The sequence below is a fragment of the Sapajus apella genome, unplaced genomic scaffold (genome assembly GCF_009761245.1).
Source record: "Sapajus apella isolate SASKATOON/1434 unplaced genomic scaffold, GSC_monkey_1.0 scaffold38, whole genome shotgun sequence".
NCBI lineage: Eukaryota > Metazoa > Chordata > Mammalia > Primates > Cebidae > Sapajus > Sapajus apella.
This window is the reverse complement of record NW_022436978.1, coordinates 7,439,242-7,461,524: the sequence shown is the minus strand read 5'-3', so window position 1 is coordinate 7,461,524 and position 22,283 is coordinate 7,439,242. Positions and strand designations below refer to the sequence as shown.

The 22,283-nt window shown below is 37.2% G+C and overlaps 1 protein-coding gene across 7 annotated transcripts in view; it reads right to left on the bottom strand.

Annotated features, from left to right (window-relative positions):
• ATP13A3 (ATPase 13A3) overlaps positions 1–22,283 on the bottom strand; it is a 91,962-nt gene that overhangs the window by 17,711 nt on the left and 51,968 nt on the right. For all 7 annotated transcript variants that reach the window (XM_032298211.1, XM_032298217.1, XM_032298216.1 and 4 more), the window contains 15 exons: positions 21,241–21,391; positions 18,210–18,326; positions 17,066–17,083; positions 16,701–16,854; positions 16,485–16,605; positions 13,283–13,407; positions 11,269–11,444; positions 10,672–10,794; positions 10,510–10,589; positions 9,837–9,879; positions 9,636–9,745; positions 9,278–9,374; positions 8,212–8,284; positions 5,613–5,790; positions 3,930–4,117 (listed from right to left, as the gene is read on the bottom strand). In XM_032298211.1, coding sequence (XP_032154102.1) covers positions 3,930–4,117; positions 5,613–5,790; positions 8,212–8,284; positions 9,278–9,374; positions 9,636–9,745; positions 9,837–9,879; positions 10,510–10,589; positions 10,672–10,794; positions 11,269–11,444; positions 13,283–13,407; positions 16,485–16,605; positions 16,701–16,854; positions 17,066–17,083; positions 18,210–18,326; positions 21,241–21,391 — 1,754 coding nt within the window. The remainder of the gene's footprint in view (positions 1–3,929; positions 4,118–5,612; positions 5,791–8,211; positions 8,285–9,277; positions 9,375–9,635; positions 9,746–9,836; positions 9,880–10,509; positions 10,590–10,671; positions 10,795–11,268; positions 11,445–13,282; positions 13,408–16,484; positions 16,606–16,700; positions 16,855–17,065; positions 17,084–18,209; positions 18,327–21,240; positions 21,392–22,283) is intronic.

The following is a 22,283-nucleotide window of genomic DNA, read 5'->3' as shown; positions in this document are numbered from 1 at the left end:
CTGCAGTGAGCCGAGATCATGCCACTATACTCTAGCCTGAGCAACAAAGGGAGACTCCATCTCAAAAAAAAAACAAAGAAATAAAAAAAAAACACTTGGGACCCATGTTGGGTAAAAAGCAATTCTACTAAATTGTAAATATGAAATGCAACATTCGGTTTCACAAATGCAGCAACTAAAGTACTGTGTAAGTTCTATGGTTATTTAAGTAGTTACGGTCAGATAAGGAAAAAGTGTTTTACAAAGTGCTGGTTGGAAGTATACAAACACAACAAAGAGAAAATACAAAATCAGAAAAAGGAGAGAAGAAATGGTCAGAAGATAAATATCAGAGAGAAACATGGAGACTGACAAAGAATTTCAGGCCGGGTGTGGTGGCTCACACCTGTAATCCCAGCACTTTGGGAGGCCGAGGTGGGTGGATCATGAGGTCAAGAGATTGAGACCATCCTGGCCAACATGATGAAACCCCATTTTTACTAAAAATACAAAAATTAGCCGGGTGTGGTGGCAAGCGCCTGTGGTCCCAGCTACTGGGGAGGCTGATGTGAAAGAATCGCTTGAACCCAGGAGGCGGAAGTTGCAGTGAGCCGAGATTGCGCCACTGCACTCCAGCCTGGCAACAGAGCAAGACTCCGTCTCAAAAAAAAAAAAAAAGAAATTCAATAAAGTAATAACAACCCATATTGCACGCTTTTCAAATCTGACTGCATTTTTCAAACTACAGCAAAAGTAGATTTGCAATCTGGTTCTTGACGTGTGTTGTTGGGGGGAAAGAAATTACTCAAGCTCAGCAGCTTCTTTACATCTACCTAAACAATGTTAGTTTCTCAAACTTTTGTGTCTCTCCCAGAGCCACCTCAAAAAATCTGCCAGGATTTCCATGTGAAAGAGAAAATAAAGTAACTGAATCTATGTTTGTTTAGCCTGGAAAGAAAAAAAAGGCACTATTCAAAAAAGACACTATGTGACAAGGAGAAGGATGGCTGACAGAGATATAACCATACAAAATTTTAAAATCAATAAGGATTTCAATCACGCATTCACTTTAGAGAGGTATGAATTTCTTATAAACTATGCAGCCAGCTCCTAGATTCTCCTGCCATTGTAAGCAGTGGCTTAGTAACTGTGCTAAAGTATAAATATTCTTCACCAGAAGACAATAATCAAAAAAAAATTGTGTCATTGGTGATGGCAGGCCAGGGTCAAGAGTATTCCTCAGGTTTAGATTGTTTTAGATTGACTCTTCCATAAAGCTATGTGAATCTGAACAAGTCATTTAGAGTCAAATTATTTCATCTATAAAATGGGGTATGGTGAGAATCCTATAGGAAATAATAGATTTGTAAGTATTCAAAGGATATAGCGACATGTAAATTGAAGTCATTATTAAATATTTTTCAGCTTATGGCAACATATGATGTGCTGTTAATGATACCAGGTCCCACTGATGGACTATGGCATCAAAATAAGGTATCAGAAAGGATTTCCTTCCTATTCTCCTTAGTGACTCTGAAATAAAGTAGACATACATATAATATTCATCGCTAATTATTTATCTCTTTGTTCTTTTCCCAAACAATAACTAGGTCCTTCTAACCTCCAGCCAAAATCTTAAACCTTTTTATTCCTATCCTTCTCTTCTTATCCAGTTACATCTTTAAAAGGTCACCTTATTCTGTAGGGCCTCTGGGTATCTGAACTGCTTCAGCCAATTTACACATGTTAGATGAACAGGTAAAAGATACATAGGCCCTGAATAGGAAACATACTGGCAATTCAGTAGTAATGCCTTCATAGACAGAGAAAGGGATAGCACAAGCAATAAACTGGAGGGACGATCCAATAAGAAACTGCGTTAAAAATTGAAGCTGTTGACTGACAAGCCTAGGGTAATGTCAGACCAAAAATAAAAGGAAAAGAGAATTGAAGCCAAATCCCAAGAAATCACATCTAGTTAAAGGAGGGTGTTAAGAATTAAGTGCATATCATGACCCTTGAAATGAAAGGAGTTGAATGAGAAAACATAACTGTGAAGCTGCAGTTGAAAACAGGTAACCACACAGACTGTAGTCAAGTTTAATTTAGATTGAAAGTGAACCAGTACAAGGAAGGAAAAAGCTCTAAAGAGACTTCCTTAAGCGCCTAAGACAGATTAATTCTTAAAAATAATAATTTCAAAATACATTTAATACATTACACACCATTTATAGAGAACAACGACTGGCAGGTCCTAGGAAAGGAGTACTCATGGACTCCAAGGACAAATAGACAAGAGGTGAAAACTAGCAGAATGCCTGTGTCAGCTGTACGCTCCTTCTGTGCTTTTCAGAAGGCATGTTGTGTAACAGCATGTGCCTCTGTTTACCCACTGAGAGAAGTATACAAGCTGCTAATAGTAAAGACAATATGTATAATCTTAATACATTTTTAAAATCATCCAGTGGCCAAAAATAAAGTGTTTATTATTTATTCAAGTAAATTGGAAATTAAATGACAATACAAAGTTTCTTGAGCCTTTTTTTTTTTTTTAAAGTTTTCCAAACATATAGAAGATGCATTTTAGAAACAGGCAACTAATATTCTTCCTTTTTTTAGTTGTAACAGTGTGAATAGGGTAGATCTCTAAAATTAACTTTCTTGATAGAGCTGTCTTGGTTGCAGACCAGTCTGAATACCAGTTTTCTTCAAATTAAAAAAAAAAAAAAAAAAAAAAGCAATGTTTCTTCATAGATGTTTTTAGCTACTCTTAAATGTATTCAATATTTCCTTGAAATTTAAAAATGCTAAACTAAAAATAAAACCTATACCAACTCTAATTATTAAATTCACCTTATAAGTTATCTGTACTGATGAAATCGTTTTAGAAATACTGTGACAAACTTTCTGTGGGAAGTTTTTCATCCTGCAGCGTGGTTCTAATACAGTTCTTAGTAAAACAGCTCTTAGTACAGTTATACAGCAATATATTACTAATAAGTACATAATAATAGAGTTATTTTTAAAATAAGAAACATCAGTTCCAAAAAGAGGGCAAAAAAAAGGGGGAAAATTACCACTAAGATTAGATTTTAATCTTACCTGTCCAAAATATAAAGTAATAAAACTTGCCCTACAAACCAACAGGGTAGAAGTGACATAAGATACCGTATGAGAAAATGCCTCGTAAACGCTAATATGAGACCAAGACACTAATAGTTGTTACTCCTATGACATACCAATACCTGTGACCTGACATCTTGCCAACTAGAATACTGCCACCTTGTCATAACTACATAAAAAGAATAATTGCTATTTGCTCCCAAATACTGCAGACGTCTAAGTCTAAAAGTTGTTCCATATATTACTGCATTCTCAATTTTTTAAAATTGGCAATTTAGATGTAGCAACTGATTTTTTCCCATAAACTCTAATTCTGATCAATCAAAATGATATATTCTATTGCCACAGACAAGTCCACATGGCGCAGGCCTCCATTCAGTACACTGGCCCTTTTCGCAATAGCATGCAAAGATACTAGAAACGAAGAATCCCAGAGGTAAACACAGGCCATACCAGTGTCAGAAATGAAGAAGACAGCTGATGCTGTGCAGACCACGCAGAAGGAAAGTATAATACCTACTGCTCCAACTGAGGAACCTCTGTCTCTGCTTCCAATCCTAACTCCCTCTGCAATGGGTTGTAGAAATAAATGCTGGAGCCAGAGGCACCAGGATGTGAGAAACAGCAATGTTCGGCACTGGTGGCTTTAATTTTAGGGTGGCAAAGACCAATGAAAGTAAAACACAACAGTAAATATCTAAATCACTATATTCATTCTATCTGTGAAGATCTGGTTTGCTATGGAAAAGACTCTTGCAATTATTCTCTTCTACATTTGTTTCAAAGTGGCAAGGCGGGGTGGAAATCACAATAAATGCCAAACTTACAATTTTTGTAGCAAGGTTGCCTGAAGGGTTTTCCTTTTGAAAAGGCAATTGCCACTATGAGGTACTGAAAACTGGAAATAAAAAAAACTGTGGTATTTTCATAATTTTGTATATTATGTTCATCAAGTTCCGTTTCATTGTCTACATGTGAAGAATTCCAAAACAGGCTTCTTGTTGTATTACAAGCACTAGAACATATGCAAAAATGTTTGCATTAGTAAACACAATACTCATTTCCCAAAAGAAACCAATCTTACCTTAACTGCCCTGAATCACTACCATAACAAATAGAAATATGGTGATATTTACAGCAAAAGATCCAACAATACCAAAATAAGATGTATAAAACAGGCACAAGATTATTGGGTTTTCTCTTCAGTCAGACATCTCAATCACTTCAAAAATTAGAATCAAGTAAGAAATATTTAATAAGCCCCCCTCAGTTTTTTAATTTGGGGAGTAATTTTGGCAGAGTGAAAGCAGACAGACAATGGGTTTGACCCAAGCTCCATCACTTTTCAGTGCTAACTGAGGAAGTACTATTTACTCTCTCTCAGCCTACCTCCTCACTGGTAAATACTGGTACCTACATCACAAGTTTACATAGGGACTAGTAGGATGACTTGTGCAAATGCCTCACAAGTCACCGGTGCTGAAATGGCCCTCAATATTCCCCAGCTATGGCTCTCCCTCATTTCTACTTCCAGGTAGGCAGAACCATTAGGCACACACACAACTAATTATGAGAAGTCCCCAACAGCCATTACTAAAATATTAACTATAAACACAGGTAGGTGCTAACAAAATGTTAATCTGCTGCAAGTAAACTATGGAAAGCTTCTCAAGAAAATTCCACCTTTTATTCCTGTGTTTTCATGTACATATTAAAAAATTAATATTAAATTTCTTTAAATCTTCTCAAATTTTTAAAGACAATACCTCGCAATCAAACTGGAAATAAATGTTTACGTCTGAAAATTTAATTCCACAAAATTAACGTATATGTTTAATTAATTAAAACAATGTTATATGTTGTGATCCATAGAACACTAGCACCTAATTTATTTTTCCCCGTAAGTTTTAAAATGCCATTTCCTAAACTGGGGGAAGAAAGATTAGAAGTACAAAATACTCTTTGTTTAGAAGAAGCCCCAGAGATTAATTCCAACTTTTCTATTTTACAGATAAGTAAGGCTCAGCAGCAAATTAAGAAACTGATCTAAGGTCCCCATCTTGGTAGTGATTATTAGGATTTTGCCTGAACATCTTCCCAAAGCCACAAGGAGTGACCGCGATAGACAGGCAAATACAGGCCAAATTATGGAAGTGTTTAAAGCAGTCCTCATGCAAATGTTATCTCAAAAAACAATCTCTTGGCTCACTGACACCTCTGCCTCCCAAGTTCAAGTGATTCTCCCAAACTGCTGGGATTGCAGGCAGGAGCCACCATGCCCAGCTAATTTTTGTATTTTTAGTAAAGACAGGGTTTTGCCATGTTAGCCAGGATGGTCTTGAGCTCCTGGTCTCAAGTGATCTACCTGCCTCAGCCTCCCAAAGTACTGGGACTATAGGTATGAGCCACTGTGCCTGGCACAAACTTTTATATAAACTTTTAAACTCATTTTTATATCATATATGTTGCACATATTTTATGTAGATTCTTACATAGACTGACCAACTTACTCTGATTGTGGATGCCACACTTCATACCAAGGTTGTTGCTTGACCCAAAAAAACCCCAAAGATTGAAATCCAATGGAGATGATAATCTGAGACAAAACGGAGAAGAGAAGGGCCCCAGATATAAGACCCGAAGGTGGTCTCTGTGGCACAAGTTCCTTCCAGGCAGGATTTAAACTCACTATATTAAAAATAAAAAGAAGAAAGGTTTGTATCTACATTAATCTGCCACTATAAAAGGCATAACTGGATTCTTTAGGAACTTTAAAAATTTGGTTTTGCCTCACAATTTTTTAATATAAAAACTCCCCAAAAACTAAGCTACATATTGTACCATATTTAAATAATCTGTAAAAGTAAACAGTGTAGGCTTTTTTGAAAAATGCCTCAGGAATAATTTTTGCATTTCTATTGAAATTCAGCAGAAACATTGACAAATAAAAATAAAACTAGGCCAGGGGTGGTGGTTCATGCTTATAATCCCAGCAATTTGGGAGGCCAAAGTGACAGGATCACTTGAGCCCAGGAGTTTGAGAGCAGCCTGGGCAACATAGTGAGACCCCATCTCTACAATAAAAATGTTTTAATTTTTTAATTAGAAAATAAGAAGGCCCCCAGATATAAATTTATTTTAATTAGAAAAATAGTAAAACTAAATATAAACAAAAGAACTATAAAGTTAATCGTCTCATATATTTAAGAGACCATTATTTTCTGAATTTTTATTTATTTATTTATTTTGAGACAGAGTCTTGCACTATCACCCAGGTTGGAGTGCAGTGCTGCGATCTTGGCTCACTGCAACTTCAGCCTCCTGGGTTCAAGCGATTCTCCTGCCTCAGACTCCCAAGTAGCAGGGATTACAGGCGTGTGCCACCATACCCAGCTAATTTTTTGTATTTTTACTAGTGACGGGGTTTCTCTGTGTTAGCCAGAATGGTCTCGATCTCAGGACCTCGTGATCCACCTGCCTCAGCCTCCCAAAGTACGCGAATTACAGGCATGAGCCACCATGCATGGCCCTATTTTCTGAACCTTTAATTGCAAAACTACAGTTAAAATAATACATACTTCTTCCTCTTAAGACATTAACAATGTTTGAAGCAATATAAACACAGCAGAAACATTTTTTAAAAAGGCTTTAATTACTTATTAAGGTGGTATCCACAAGTTTTCCACTATAAAGTTTCTATTTTTCAGCTAGGCATGGTGGCTCACACCTGTAATCCCAGCAATTTGGGAGGCCAAGGCAGGCAGAGCACTTGAGGTCAGGAATTTGAAACGAGCCTGGCCAACATGATAAAACCCCGATTCTATTAAAAATATAAAAATTAGCCAGGCATGGTGGCATGAATCTGTAATCCCAGCTACTCTGGAGGCTGAGGCAGGAGAATCACTTTAACTGGAAAGGCAGAGGTTGCAGTGAGTCGAGATCACAAGACTGCATTCCAGAGAGCCACTCTTTCTCAAAAAAAAAAAAAAAAAAAAAGTTTCTATTTTTCCTTTTTAAACTAGTACCTTGTGAAAAGATACTTTGTGAAAATTCTGCTCCTCATCAAACTTTCACTAGTTTTATCATCTACTAAAGATAAGTAGTTTTCAACCAAAGAATTATGCACCCCAAGGGAGCATCTGGCAATGTCTGGAGATATTTTTGGTTGTTACAATGTGGACAGTTACTGGAAGCTAGTAAGGAGGGGCCAGAGATGCTGCTAAGCATCCTACAATGCCCAGAACAGCTCCCACAACAAAGAATTACTTGCCTAAAATGTCATAGTCTAATTCCTTCCATATTTATTAGTTAGCATTTACTGTAGGGAAGGGCTTTCCCTTCTCTCAATCAGATGGACTTGTGAATTTTCATTTGATTCAGGGGCTCACATCCCATTATCATCATTATTTATTTAGATGTTAATATCACCAATACTGGAACAAACCAACATCTTATGCCCCTTTATATGGTGCACCTGGAGGAACACACCATCACTTCTGTAATATTCCTGCCAAAAACTTACAGCCTGAGTCTAATGACAATAAATCAGGCAAACCCAAACTGACTGGCTACACTGTTTCATAAATGTTAGCAACAAAAGCCCCTAAAAACAAGACTATTCCAGATTAAAGAAGACTAAAAAGACATGGTAGCTAAATGAAATGTGTGGACCTGGATTACATCCTGGTTCTAATCTAGGAGACTAGGGGAAATAGGCAAAAAGGGCATTATTGAGACAAATGACAAATCTTGAATATGAGTTTTGGACCAATTAATATTATATATATTAATGTTAAATTTCCTGATCTTTACAACTTTATTTAGATATATAAAAGAATGGTTTTGCTTTTAGAAAAAATACGCTTAAATTGCAAGAGGCAAAAGAACATAATGACTCCAAACTTATTTTCAAATATTTCAGGAAAAAAAAATAGAACAATAAAATAAATGGGGCAAGATGTAAACAACTGGCAATAAAATAATATATTTACAAGGCATCTGGAGAAGTGTGAGCTATGTTACAATTGTTGATGTAAATTTACTAAAATCTAGTAAGTCACATCATAATTTCATATACTTTAAAGATTAATAACAAAACAAAATACTCACTTGTAAATACCACTACCAAAATGATTGCCAGATCAATGAAGAGAAACTGGAAGTCTCCTAGGTTACTTAAGATCTACAGAAGTAATTTAAAAAACATTATTAGTTTTCAGGAACTATTTTTATAGCACTGTCCCCAGGCTTTGTTAATAGTTTGGATTTCCCAATAATGACAACTTAAAAATGACACTTGGACCTGCTTAAAAATTGAAATACATGTGTCTTTGAAGTTAATTAAATATAACATATATTTACAAATATTTGGTTTAGTACATTAGTATAAAAGGCATCTTCTTAAAATTCATTCAATAGGCAGAAGCAGTGGCAGACGCGTGTAATCCCAGCACTATGGGAGGCCAAGGTGGGTGGATCACGAGGTCAAGAGATTGAGACCATCCTGGCCAACATGGTGAAACCCTGTCTCTACTAAAAATACAAAAATTAGCTGGGCATGGTGGTGTGTGCCTGTAGTCCCAGCTACTTGGAAGCTGAGGCAGGAGAACTGCTTGAACCTGGGAGGCAGAGGTTGCAGTGAGCCAAGATTGCACCATTGCACACCAGCCTAGCAACAGAGCAAGATTCTGCCTCAAAAAAAAAAATTTATGTTCAATAAAACCCCCTAAAAAGTTTTTTGGCAAAAAGAAAACACGAACTTTTACTCAAAATATTCAACCTTGTAAATTTGTATCTTGAAGTTTCCTTAATACCTAATACCATCCCTTCTGATACTTTCTACAAATAGTAAAATGGGACAGTGTCAGCATGAGTCTTTAGGATGTCCGAGCACTTTGATTATAAAATCTGATAGGGTACCTGTGGGCATAGCTATTTATACTTTTTCTCCAAATGCAAACCATTCTCCAAACTCAACAAACCACTGCTGAAACATCTTCTCTCATTCTAACTTGCAATCTGCTATTCAAACACAGTAAACTCATGGTCAATTTATAGGTACTACTCACATAAACTCAATTACTAACGGATGCATTCAAAATCAAACATATATGTTCAACATCTTAATTTACCATGCACATAAAGTGTTATCCCTCAGCACAATGTTAATACTCACAGAATACAGGAGAGTGACACTGAAGTACTGGATAATGCTGTACAATGCCATAAATTTAAACACACAGAAGGAGGTTATTAAAGCAGCACGGCCTTCCCTGTGAAAAGAAATTAAATGTTGGCATATGATGAAAGGCATTTTCAACTCCTTTTCCAAACCACAATTTTATCTTGACAGGTGAATGTCAACATTCAACAGCTACAACGAATGCTTAGCCACCAAATGAGGAGTAGCAATCAGTTACTAAAAAGTTACAGCTCAAATGTGCTAATCTGCTAATAGTAAACAAATTCAATTTTCTCTTCTGTATTACTAGGGCAAGATAAAAAGGGATGAGAATAATTTTAGTTTGTATTACCTGATAAGGTTTGGCACACAGGAAATACTAGGAGTTTTAGAGGTAAAGGGAGATGCCACCGAAGCTTCAAGCTCTGATAAGGAAATGCCTCCGTGTGCCCTCTTCAAAGCCTAATAATATTAAGAAAACTGGTTAAGTTTGGTGAATATGATTTAGGCTATAGTAAGAATTACAAAAGTAAATCACAAAAACTATACTTACACCACAATCATTTGCGCCATCACCACACATCCCAACAAAATAGCTAAGAAACAAAATGTTAAGGTTTTAATTAATTTCTTAAACTACAAAACATTTAACTTATTGAGATTTTTCTATTACAATATTATAAAGCGCTAACACGCCAAGATTCCCCCAGTGAAATAAATGAATCTCTTCATGATATTGAACACATTATATTGTGTGCTGCTTTGCACATAGCACCAGACTGCAAGTGAAATGACCTAGGTTATTGTCCTATTTCTGTCACATTATTGACAAATCATTTTGGTGTCTCAATTTCCTCATCTCTAGAGCAAAACACTTGTGCCTACAGTCTTTAGTATAGCTACTTTTGAAGTTATCAGCAAAAAATTCTCCCTTAATAACATGAAACACAACTGTTTACTAAAATGATATATAGTCACTTCTATCAAGATAGAACGCCTGAAAGAAAGAATGAAGTCATAGGTAGTACCTGGATATTTTACTTTAGCTTAAGTATCTGAGCCTCTTTTAAAGAGGCACTTAAAGTTTTTGTGTATCTTACAGATCACAATTATATATATAAAAATATGAAATATTAGTGTAAGAAACATATAAAAATTATTTTTCTGATGCTGAAATGAAACCATAATTCATCAAAAAACAAACAAAAAAAGACACCAATACTTACTCAACATTTTGCAATGCTTCTATCAACTGTGTCTTCTGATCAGGTGCCATACGAGCAAACACAGTGCCATGCAACATCAACTGGAAAAAATAATGTAAATTTCTTAAAAATATTGTTCACGATGTATTCATGTGAATATATACATACGACCAAATTGCTTACCTTAGGAACAAGGTCTTGAAAATGCTCCAGTATCACTGAAAATGATTTTCCATTCATTGCAAAATGATAACGAGTCATTTGAAGATCCTCTAAGCTATCATGGACCAATTTAACTGGAATATCCTGTGTATGAGACATTGGGAACATTATTTAGACGGCCAAACCAGGTAAAACAATTCTATTTTAAACATATTTATTCTAAAACTGAATTCTTTCATTTGACATGTTACACAATACAACAAAAGCCTCACATTTATTCAAAGTAAAAAGAAACTCAATTAAATATGAGCTTCAATTTGAAACGATGCATGAATTGAGTATGATGGACCACCTACATCTTGTACCACTAGTTACATGAAGAGTACAATAAACATTTGGAATTCTTATACTTTAAAACTATGCTTCTCATCTCTGGCTACATACCAAATTTTGAACACTGAGATTTCTGGGTCTGCGCCAGTCCCAGTGAAATATCATCTCTGAAAGAACAGCCCAGACTTCTGTTTCATTTAGTTTTTGCTTTACTGTGTTTTAATGCATCACAGACTAAATTTAAACCAACAAACTTCAAAAGGGACAATTAATACTTGACATTACCTCTGAGTCGATTGCTGACGGATGACTGCACTGTGTGAGGGAGTCTGCATAATGCCAATTTATTTTGGCAACCTTCCCATCCTTTGGAGGTAATGCTTCAGCAATAATCACTTTATCCTGAGGTAGAATCATTCCACAGTCTCTGGCCACAGAGACAGCAGTCAACATATTGTCACCTAATTTTAAAAATATTTTAAATGTATTAAAATGGAAACATGAACGTATCAAACAAGTACTTGCTGAGAATCTACTACGGTCTCCCTGACTGTGCTGCCAGAATAAAAATAATCTATGGTCCTTTCCTTTAGAGTTCAAAAACGACAAAACTGGAGCATACTTATCAAAAGCAGCCTCAAATAACGCAACCACGTATACGCTAACGAAAACGTCTCACCCACAATGTCTGAAGCCAAATACAATTCTCAGTCTTTTCCAGTCATGCACTATTTGTATCCACACAATACCTGGAACAGTGCTACACATAGAGCAGGTGGCTCAATAGATATTTACCCAAATAACTTTGCAGTGACTAGTGGTCTATGCAAGAACACAAGCACCATACCATAGAAAAGGATGAATTGCAAAAGCAAGATTATACAAAACAAAAAGCTAAGGAAGGTAATAGGAACAGGTGTAAATGAGAAACGAGACAACTTGTCAGTCATGAGAAGAAAGAACAGAAAAGCAGCAAGGATGGGATCTTAAAGAAGAATCAGGCAACGGTTTGTGGATCCCACTGCTACCAAAACAGAAGGGCGAGATATTTCTTTCCTCAATTCCCACATACTATTTCCAAGAATATCTTCCTATGACCTTAGGTGCACAAAGCCATACTCTGGCAAGGGGGGAAAAAAAAAATAGAGGATGATGAGGTACAGGTGATAAGCGCCTTGACAGAGGAGACATAAGAACTAAGAATTACTGGGATGCTAAGAGACTTAGTTACCTTGAGTTATGTGGTAAAAGCATGCTATTAGATAGATCCCAGAGTCTAAAACACAAAAAGGTATACTGACTTTCTCCATATTAGTCTTACTGAACACATAAGTACCATAAAGTATCTCAAATCTAATTATCTGCTAAGGGGAAAAAAAAAAAAAGAGCTACCACAATTTCACACAGTTAAGGAATAAGAGTTATGTAATATTATTAACAGTATACTAATACCAGGAGAATCCCTTAGATGTGCTAGGAAAAAAAAAATGGGCTATTTCACTAGAATTCAAGCTAGGGTAATAAACAATATCTTACACATAAAAATGTAATTCTATAAAATATCTATTAATTATTTTCTATGTATTTGACAGTTCTAAAAATTGCAAAGGTCCTCAAAATGAGTAAAATGTATTCCTAACCCTCAAGAATCCTTTTTTTTTTTTTTTTTTTTTTTGGGATGGGGTTTCACTCTTGTTGCCCAGGATGTAGTGCTATGGTGCATTCTCAGCTCACTGCAGCCTCCACCTCCTGGGTTCAAATGATTCTCTTGCCTCAGCCTCCCGAGTAGCTGGGATTACAGGCATGTGCCATCACGCCCAGCTAATTTTGTATTTTTACAAATACAAAATTTGTGGATGGGGTTTCTCCATGTTGGTCAGGCTGGTCTCGAACTCCTGACCTCAGGTGATTCGCCTGGCTCGGCCTCCCAAAGTGCTGGGATTACAGGTGTGAGTCACCATGCCCAGCCAAGAATCTAACACTCTAGTAGAGAAAACAAATCTACAAATAACACAAGGTACAATAAGTACTATAAGAAATATATAAAGAGATAAAAATGTGTACATTTTTACAGTGTACTTTTAATATTTCACTATACTTTCTATAAATAGGATTTGCTAGACGTCAAAAAGAATATGACAAGGTTACCTTGCACTTGGGAAAATATTAAGAGCTAAAAGAGAATGCAGGTTGGAGCCACTATATAATACCTGATTTTATAACTGATTATCCCTCAATATTATATAACTTGAACTCTGCCACACTCAATTTTTTTCTGTGTTCTTTTATAAAGTCTAACCTGTGACCATGACAGTGCGAATGTTGGCTTTATGCAAATCTTCAAGTACTGCAGGGGTTTCTTGCTTTAATTTATTTTGCATTATAATTAATCCCATAAAATCCATGTTGTTTTCGATTGCATCTCTGCAGAAAAAGAAGTTTTAACACATAATGGTTTAGTCAAGAGAGTAAGCAGTTTATGTATACACACTTAATTTAAAATATCTAAGTAATTAAAAATGTCTAAGTTATAAAGCAATTTTAAAAAGCTATCAATTAACATTTTTATATGCTGAATAAACCATGTGTGTTCAGGAGTTCAATATCTCTATATAATAACCCTTTGGAAATGTATGTCACTAAACAATTCCAGAACTAAGGAATATTCACCTTGTGCTCTATCCAAAAATGTGTAAGCATAAATCTATTCTTTACTGCCCTCTACAACATATCCTAATTTAGATGTTAAGTGAAAAAGGAAAAACTGTGACTCAAGCACAGTCAATAGTTTTTGTGGATTCATTATCAAGTCTCAGATCAGGTCTATAAAACAATTACTGATCCTGAAAATGTGACACAAGAACCATTAGCAATCCAACAATGAGATCAACTTGGGACCCACAGAGAGGTCTTTGAAAACATTACTAATATAGTTATCAAGATGTTGCTCTTTAACTAACTAAGTATTTACAATGGAGCAGGCACTGAGCTAGTCATTGGGAGATTAAAGACAAAAAGGGATGGTCTCTACTCTCAAGAAACTTGGGTGGGAAAACAGACATGCAACCAAAGAGATGCACACAAAAATAATATGTGCTTTAGCACTATAAAAGAGAAGTCTGTTCAGTGATAGCCACATTCTTAAGAAATCTCAGGTTAGGCATGGTAGCTCATGCCTGTAATCCCAGCAGTGTAAGAAGCTGAGATAGGAGGACTGCTTGAACCCAGGAGTTTGAGGCCAGCCGGGGCAGCATAGTGAGACCCCCGTCGCTATGAAAAATGAAAAAACAATCAGCTGGGCATGGTGGCACATGCCTGTAGTCCCACTCTAGGAAGGCTTGAGGCATGAGGATCACTTGAGACCAGGAGGTCAAGTCTGCAGCAAGACGTGTTTGTTCTACTGCACTCCAGCCTAAGCAACAAAGAGAGACCCTATCTCAAAAGAAACAAACAAACCAAAAACACCTCAACCTACCTTAATTTTATCATAGAAATTTTTTGCTCAATGGGGAAGGAAGAGAATCTAAGGTCAGAGACTAGAATTTCAGACTTGGAATCAAATGATTTTTCTAATAAAATTCCAATAAAAGTTGCTTCAAGTATATACCTATGAAACCTAAAATCTTTTGAAACACATATAACAATGGGTGGTAAGAACATTAGAGAATAGTTGAGAAAATTAATATAAATGAAACTGCTGGTGGAAACAGCAGGAAAAAGCCTTGAAACCTGAAATTGTATTTCAAAGTGCGAAGCTCTATCCATGCGACGCTACTGTGTCAAAAGTACTAAGCCATTTTCCTTCAGGCACTAGTTTCTGGCTTCAGCTGGTCTCCTAACTCTCTCTATACCATATGAATGATACAGATCATGGAAATCTTACCCTCTAGCTAGTGAATAGTCCAATATTCAAGATATAAAAGCTTAAGCTATAAGGGAAATGCTAAAATCTGTTCCTACAGATTTTAGGAGATAGGAGGACTGCTTGAACCCAGGAGTTTGAGGCCAGCCGGGGCAGCATAGTGAGACCCCCGTCGCTATGAAAAATGAAAAAACAATCAGCTGGGCATGGTGGCACGTGCCTGTAGTCCCACTCTAGGAAGGCTTGAGGCATGAGGATCGCTTGAGCCCAGGAGGTCAAGTCTGCAGCAAGACGTGTTTGTTCCACTACAAGGTGGAATAGGAACACAGAGGTGGTCTCGGTGGAAGGGTAAAGAAGAAACGGAGTAGAGAAAGAGAGGAAAGTTAACAAGGAGGGACGAGTATTCTCAGCACAAGGAAGAGTCTATCCAGTGGCATGGAAGGATGTCTGAAGATGACAGTCTCAAGAACTATCGACAATTCAATTAATTCGTTTTTAAGGGGGAAAACGGCAAAAGGCATCCATTTTCTTATCCCCTAGCACCCTTGCTAGTATGAAGCTATAAACTAAGAAGAGATTAATGTGTCCTTAGTAGGAATTAGGATATATTATATACATTTGTAGTTCCTGAGGTTTTTCTTTAAAAAAAAAAAAAAAAAAAAAAAAACTCACGTTTAGACCAACCCCGCCAAATAGGCAGAATTAGCAGGACAGCCAAGTGATACTCCTTTCTGCTTACAAACTGCTAGGTACATCATGAAATATTCCTAAACAAAAATGCTATCCTGAAAGGTAGGTCTGTATCAGTTACAGTAAAAGTGACAATCCTTGAATGTGACACTGGTGATGTCATTTGACAAGGGGGGAATGGGGAGAGTACTGGGGGTTTGGAAGCAAGTGGGGTGGGAGAAGCTTAGTTACTAGGACTCAACATTATATTCTGATCAAATTGGACCCACCCTCTGGGCAAAAGTGAGAAGATCAACTGGAGACAATAAACTTCTATAAAATTACATTTACTATTCTCGGAATGTGCCTGACACACAGTGGGTACACAATAAATATTTAACAAATTGAAAATAGTTTTCAAAGGACTTTAAGTAAAAAACATATGGTATTACAATAACATAAGGAAACACAGGTAACCAGTCAATACAGAAGGATCACTTAAGACCAGGAGTTTGAGGCCAGCCTGGCCAACATGCCAAAAACCCCGTCTCCACTAAAAATATAAAAATTAGTCGGGCACGGTGACACATGCCTATAATCCTAGCTACTTGGGACGATGAGGCACAAGAATCGCTTGAACCTGGGAGGCAGAGACTGCAGTGAGCTGAGACTGCGCCACTGCACTCTAGCCTGGATACAGGGTGAGACTGTCTCTCAAAAAACAAAAACAAAACAAAAAAACAACAACAACAAAAAAAAAAACAACCAAACCAACCAACCCAGAATGAAAGGAAATTAGGCAGTGGGGAAAATGTACTTTTACTTCAATCACCTAAAACAATATTATATATATTTTCATATATTCAATATTCAATAAATACTCAATTACATGCAAATTACTGTGTATGACTGATATAAACATAAATGATAATGACTGGAAAACCTGTGTAGGAAAGCTGTTCAATCTTACCTGCTAATATTCTGTACTTTATGCCATGTCAGTTTTGACTCCAATTTTCTGTGTGCAAGAGCAATCACACGGAAGCCCTGTTTAGTGAAGTCTTCCAAAACTTTCTGAAAGTCGACAGGAACTTTTTAAAAGAAAAAGTAAATTTCATTGTTAAAATTGCTAATACAAGTTGACGCAAATACCAGAATTTTATCCAAAGCATAGATATTTGCTTACCTGTTTCAGGTTTACAAAGACTGGCAATGACCTCGGGCGCTCCTTTCATGTAGGCATCCATTTTCTTATCCCCTAGCACCCTTGCAACCACACTCATGCGTTGCAAAGCAGAGGAAAATGGAAACTGGCGCACAATTCCTATCTCATAAATAGCCTATATAATTTCAAAAGATGCACAAAGCACTTATTATCCTTAAAGAATCAAAACAAATATACTTAGGTAACAAGTCAACATTCTTCACTTACTGGAACAATCCCTATTGCATAAATAGACTATATAATTTCAAAAGATGCACAAAGCACTTATTATTCTTTAAGAATAAAAACAAATATACTTAGGTAACAAGTAAACATTCTTCACTTACTGGAAGTTCAAACAGCTCCTAAAAACGAAACAAAACAAGAAGAAATAGTACAGATTAACTCTATTAACGCACTAAAGTTAGAAAAAGTTTACTAAGCTTCCAAAAAACATTATTTGGAAAAAAAAAACAAGTGACTGTTTTTCAAAGTCTGGATTCAAGATTCCTTCCATACATACTACTTCCCATTTTTAAAAAGTATGTTCTTAAATATTTTCAAATGTTCTGCTATCCTGAAAATATTAACATTTTAAAGTACTAAAATAAACTAAGGGGTGCAAAAAAGTGTACACGTCACTTGTTTGCAACCCTTATTAAAAAATAAACTGGTCAGGCACAGTAGCTCACACCTGTAATCCCAGCACTTTGGGAGGCCAAGGTGGGCGGACCACGTGAGGGCAGGAGTTCAAGACCAGACTGGTCAACATGGTGAAACCCTGGCTCTAGTAAAAACATAAAAATTAGCCAGGCATGGTGGAGCATGCCTGTAATCCCAGCTACTCAGGAGGCTGAGGCGAGAGAATAGCTTGAACCTGGGAGGCTGAGGTTGCAGTGAGCTGAGATCTCACCACTGCACTCCAGTTTGGGTGACAGAGCGAGACTCCATCTCAAAAAATAATGATAAACTAAGGGGAATATATTTAAAAATTCACCTAAAAGTAAAGCTTTTCATATATACTTTTTAATTTAATTCTAGGAATATAGATGCAATATAAGAGGATTAACCACCATCTGTATAGATCACGAGGCACTAAGCTGCTCGGTAAATAGGAAAGAAAGTGATAGTACTGAGAATTAAATCTCAACATTTTTTTAAAAATGTGTACAACACACTAGAGGTGTAGTTTCTGATAAATGCAGTTAAAATATTCAAATATCAGTATAAGAGTTAAATAAAGGACTTGTGCCTTTCTCTTCTACCAACATTTCAAAATAAGAATTAAATGAAAGTAGGCAGGCTGAGTACAGTGGCTCACACCTGTAATCCCAGCACTTGGGGAGGCCAAGGTGGGAGGATCACTTGAGCCCAGGAGTTTGAGACCAGCCTGGGCAACATAGCAAAACCCTGTCTCTATAAAAAATAAAAATTAAAAAATAAACATAAGTTAGCACCAACAGTTTTATCTAGCTTTAAGTGATTTCTCACCATTTCTTGGTTTCCTGCAGGGGTAGATTCAGGAAGCAATTGTTTGGGAGGACGAACCACTGTGGGCATAATCCGATTATGAAGTGCTGTTTCTTCTTCAGTTGCTTCTTCCAGAATCTGGGAAAACAAAACAAAAAGTACTGCTTCATAAAATTGAATTCATGGTTCCATTTTTAAATGGAACATTATGGTCATTTTCAGTAATTTTTTAAAAAATTATGTCCAAGGAACAAATGAGCACTACTGGATCACTAACGTAAGTAAAAGAAAATATCAACAAAGCTGGTGAGTTAGATACCTAGCAACCAACAGGAGAAGGGTTGCTTCATTCAGGGTCAGAAACAGAAGAAATAGAAACTTCTCTCACTTCACCCCTAAAACTTGGGTCTGGAGACTAGCCCTGCAGAAAACAAAAGGTTCTTGCAGTCCCCAGAATTTTCAGTCTCATCCAGTGATTCCTTTCTGCTAATAAGAAGTGATTCAAAAGTACACAGAGCTCAGACATGGTTAACAGAACCACTGCGTCAAGAACAGCTGAAGTACAAAGATATGAGTTTAAGAGTTTTTCAGCTTGAATACTTCTAGTTAAGCTACTACTTTTAAAAAAACCTTTTTGATGAAAAACGTTCAAAGAAAAACATTAAACACACATACAAGACACTGTAACTGGAAGGATCAATCAATGAGAAAATGATAGGGAACTGTGAAAAACGAGACAATTTTGTACAATTCTAAGACAGCATTTTTCATACTTTAACAAGTCTAAAATTGGGATGCATCTTATATGACATCAGTCGCATCACGTCACAGCTGTGACTGGCTAGGCAAAACCATTTCATTGATAAGTAAGCTCTGGTATAATCAAGTATCAAGGCAACTCAGTGCCAACAAAATACGCCATTATACAAATTTTCTTAATCAATTTTTTTGAAGATCCACAAACACTGAACATTAAACTCTACTGAAAAATCTATTCAGTTGGAGAAAGCTTACAGAAAGAAAGATAAATCAGCCCATTTTTGTTATTTTCTCTATAAATGATGTGAGGTCCCCTTTACGGAATTAAATTTCAAGAGTGTTTACCCTGGACTTTCAGTAGTTGGCAGATGGAGCATTTACCTAGTCCCCCTCTCCCTCCCTTTCAAAATGTGGGTAGGGAGGGAGGGAGGTGGGGAGGCAGGGAAGAAGGGAGGAAGGATCCTGTAAATGTAAACAGAAAGCAAGCCTGAAGGAAGGGATTTCAAATATGGAAACAAAAGGCAAACTGGAACCTATAGAAGGATACAAAGGTGAGGGAAACAGTAACCCAGAACAAACACAAGACACCAGGTGAGACAGGAACATTTAACAGCCAGAATCGCTGAGCGAAAGGAAGCCAAACAAAAAACCAGAGAGTCCTCCTCTCCTCCAGAGACATAAACTGTATGTCTGACAGGAGTAAAGGCTGCTACCATGAGGGTGAGGATTCCAGAATACAAAGCACCACATGTGCAAGTATGGTGAGAAGGGGTGAGGAAAGCAACAGAAAGACTAACTCTGCAACTATTCCTTTGAAACTTCAAGAACCCCTGTTGATAAGACACACAGCAAGCACCATCTCCCACCTCCCCCCACAACAAGCCTTCCTGCTCAGAGAGACACTTCTCAGAAACACTAACATACATATGGGGGCAAGGGTAAAATGCTAAGTAGCTCACTGCAGCTATACAGAATTACCAAAACAGATCTTCATTTTTATATTTAAAAAGTGCCATCCAGATGTACAAGAAAAACCAAAAGCATGAAGGAGAGACACCAAGCATGGCGCAGGGGCCAGAGGGGACCCTAACTCCAGAGAAAATAAATAATTCAGAAGCCAGAAGAGAACTCTAAAATTGAACTGTCTTTGTATTTAGAAAAGAACTGAAGGCCAGGTGCAGTGGCTCATGCCTGCAATCCCAGCACTTCAGGAGGTGGAGGCGGGTGGGTCAGGAGTTTGAGACCAGCCTGGCTAATAGAGTGAAACCCCATCTCTACTAAAAATATGAAAATTAGCTGGGCATGGTGGCACGTGCCTGTAGTCCCAGCTACTTGGAAGGCTGAGGCAGAAGGATCACTTGAACCCAGGAGGAGGAGGAGGGTGCAGTGAGCCGAGATTATGCCACTGCACTCCAGCCTGGGCAGCAGAGCAAGACTCCATCTCAAAAAAATAAATAAAATAAAGAAGAACTGAATGCTGTAAAATGGTAACAACCAGAGACCATAAGCAGGCACTTAGAAATTAAAATTGCCAATGGCAAAAAAAGAAGGAATTTATAAACAAACAAAAACATGCGCATGTGTGTGGACACAGTAAATGGTAAAAAAGAACAATAAAGACGTAGGACTTTATACTCCTTTGCCTGTGGCCAACAAATTATGTCAGTTAAGATCATCTTACTGGATTCTGGCCTACCGCCCCAAGTTGCTGACTCCTGGTTTATCTTTTTTTTTTTTTTTGAGACGGAGTTTCACTCTTGTAACCCAAGGCTGGAGTGCAATGGCGCAATCTCGGCTCACCGCAACCTCCGCCTCCTGGGTTCAGGCAATTTTCCTGCCTCAGCCTCCTGAGTAGCTGGGATTACAGGCACGCGCCACCATGCCCAGCTGATTTTTTGTATTTTTAGTAGAGACGGGGTTTCACCATGTTGACCAGGATGGTCTCGATCTCTTGACTTCATGATCCACCCGCCTTGGCCTCCCAAAGTGCTGGGATTACAGGCGTGAGCCACCGCGCCCGGCCCGCCCCTGGTTTATCTTACACACAAAGCAGGAACCTGGGCTGGTCAGCCTCTAATAAAGGTGTTGTATAAAATGGGTTAACTAAAAGTTACTTTTGCATGATTTTTAAAGTATTTCTCCAGTGACGTATCTTTAGAAATCATATAGTTCCTTTTAGGGTACAAAATAGACTGTCATTAAAACAAAAAGCAGAAATAATCCTTCCATGAGGTAATTTAATTTTTACTATTATTTTCCTAAAGTTATTTGTATTTTAAAATATTTGACTTACCCATCCGATGGCTTCAAACATTTTCAAATCAAGTGGATCACCAGAAAGCACTCCTTCAATTTTTGTAAGTGAATGACAAGTAGCCATACAAGCAACAAACTGGGATTTTACCAACATCTCATTGCACACATTTTCTTCCGGTAAAAGAAATCTAAGCAGAAGATATAGTGAATTAGTTTCATAAATCCTAAGACTTAAGATAATATTTTAACAGGGCTTTTCTGGTTTTGTGATTAAAAAAAAAAAAAAACATATATATCTTTTCAATCCCAAACTGAGCTCCTAAGAAAGAGAAATTGTCAAGTGCCAGAAATACAGGGAAAAGAAAACCACAGGAGTGTGAACTTGAGCTGATGCTATGGCTGCTGGGGGAGGTGAAGGGAGGGGGCCATCTCAGTAAACTAAGAACTTGGGATTTAATACCCAGAAAAGAACAGGAAACAAAGTCTGGTCCCATGCGAAGTAGGGAGCTGGTACTGAAAGGATCCCTCTGATTCAGGAAAGCCAGTACTCCTGAAGAGCTACACGGTCTTACGAAAAGGGCAGATGAGAAAAAATTCAACCACAGACCTAAAGGCATTAACTATGAATAAGATTGTCTTTTTCCTCATCCAAAGTCCAAGAAAATAGCTAATATCTGTATAACATTCAATATGCACAAGGCATTATGCTAATGGCTTTAAATATATTGACGCATTATCCTCACACCATACAAAGGTGTTTTATTGTCCCCATTATGAATGAGAAAACTGAAGCAGGGAGGTTAAGTAACTGTCCAAGGTTACATAGCCCATAAGTAGCAGAGCCAAGGATTAAAACACAGGTGGTCAGGTAAAGCTTGTATGACACCACTGAGTACCACTGGGGCTCTTAGCCAAGCAAAGTCTAAATTTCTCCAGAGGGGAGCTCAAAGAAAAATTCAGTTAAGAATGAGTCCATAATTTAAAGATGCGCTAGCAAACAATTCACCAAGTGTCAACAGACATAACAAAGAATTAGAATCCTATAAATTTGGCCAGGCACAGTGGCTAATGCTTGTCATC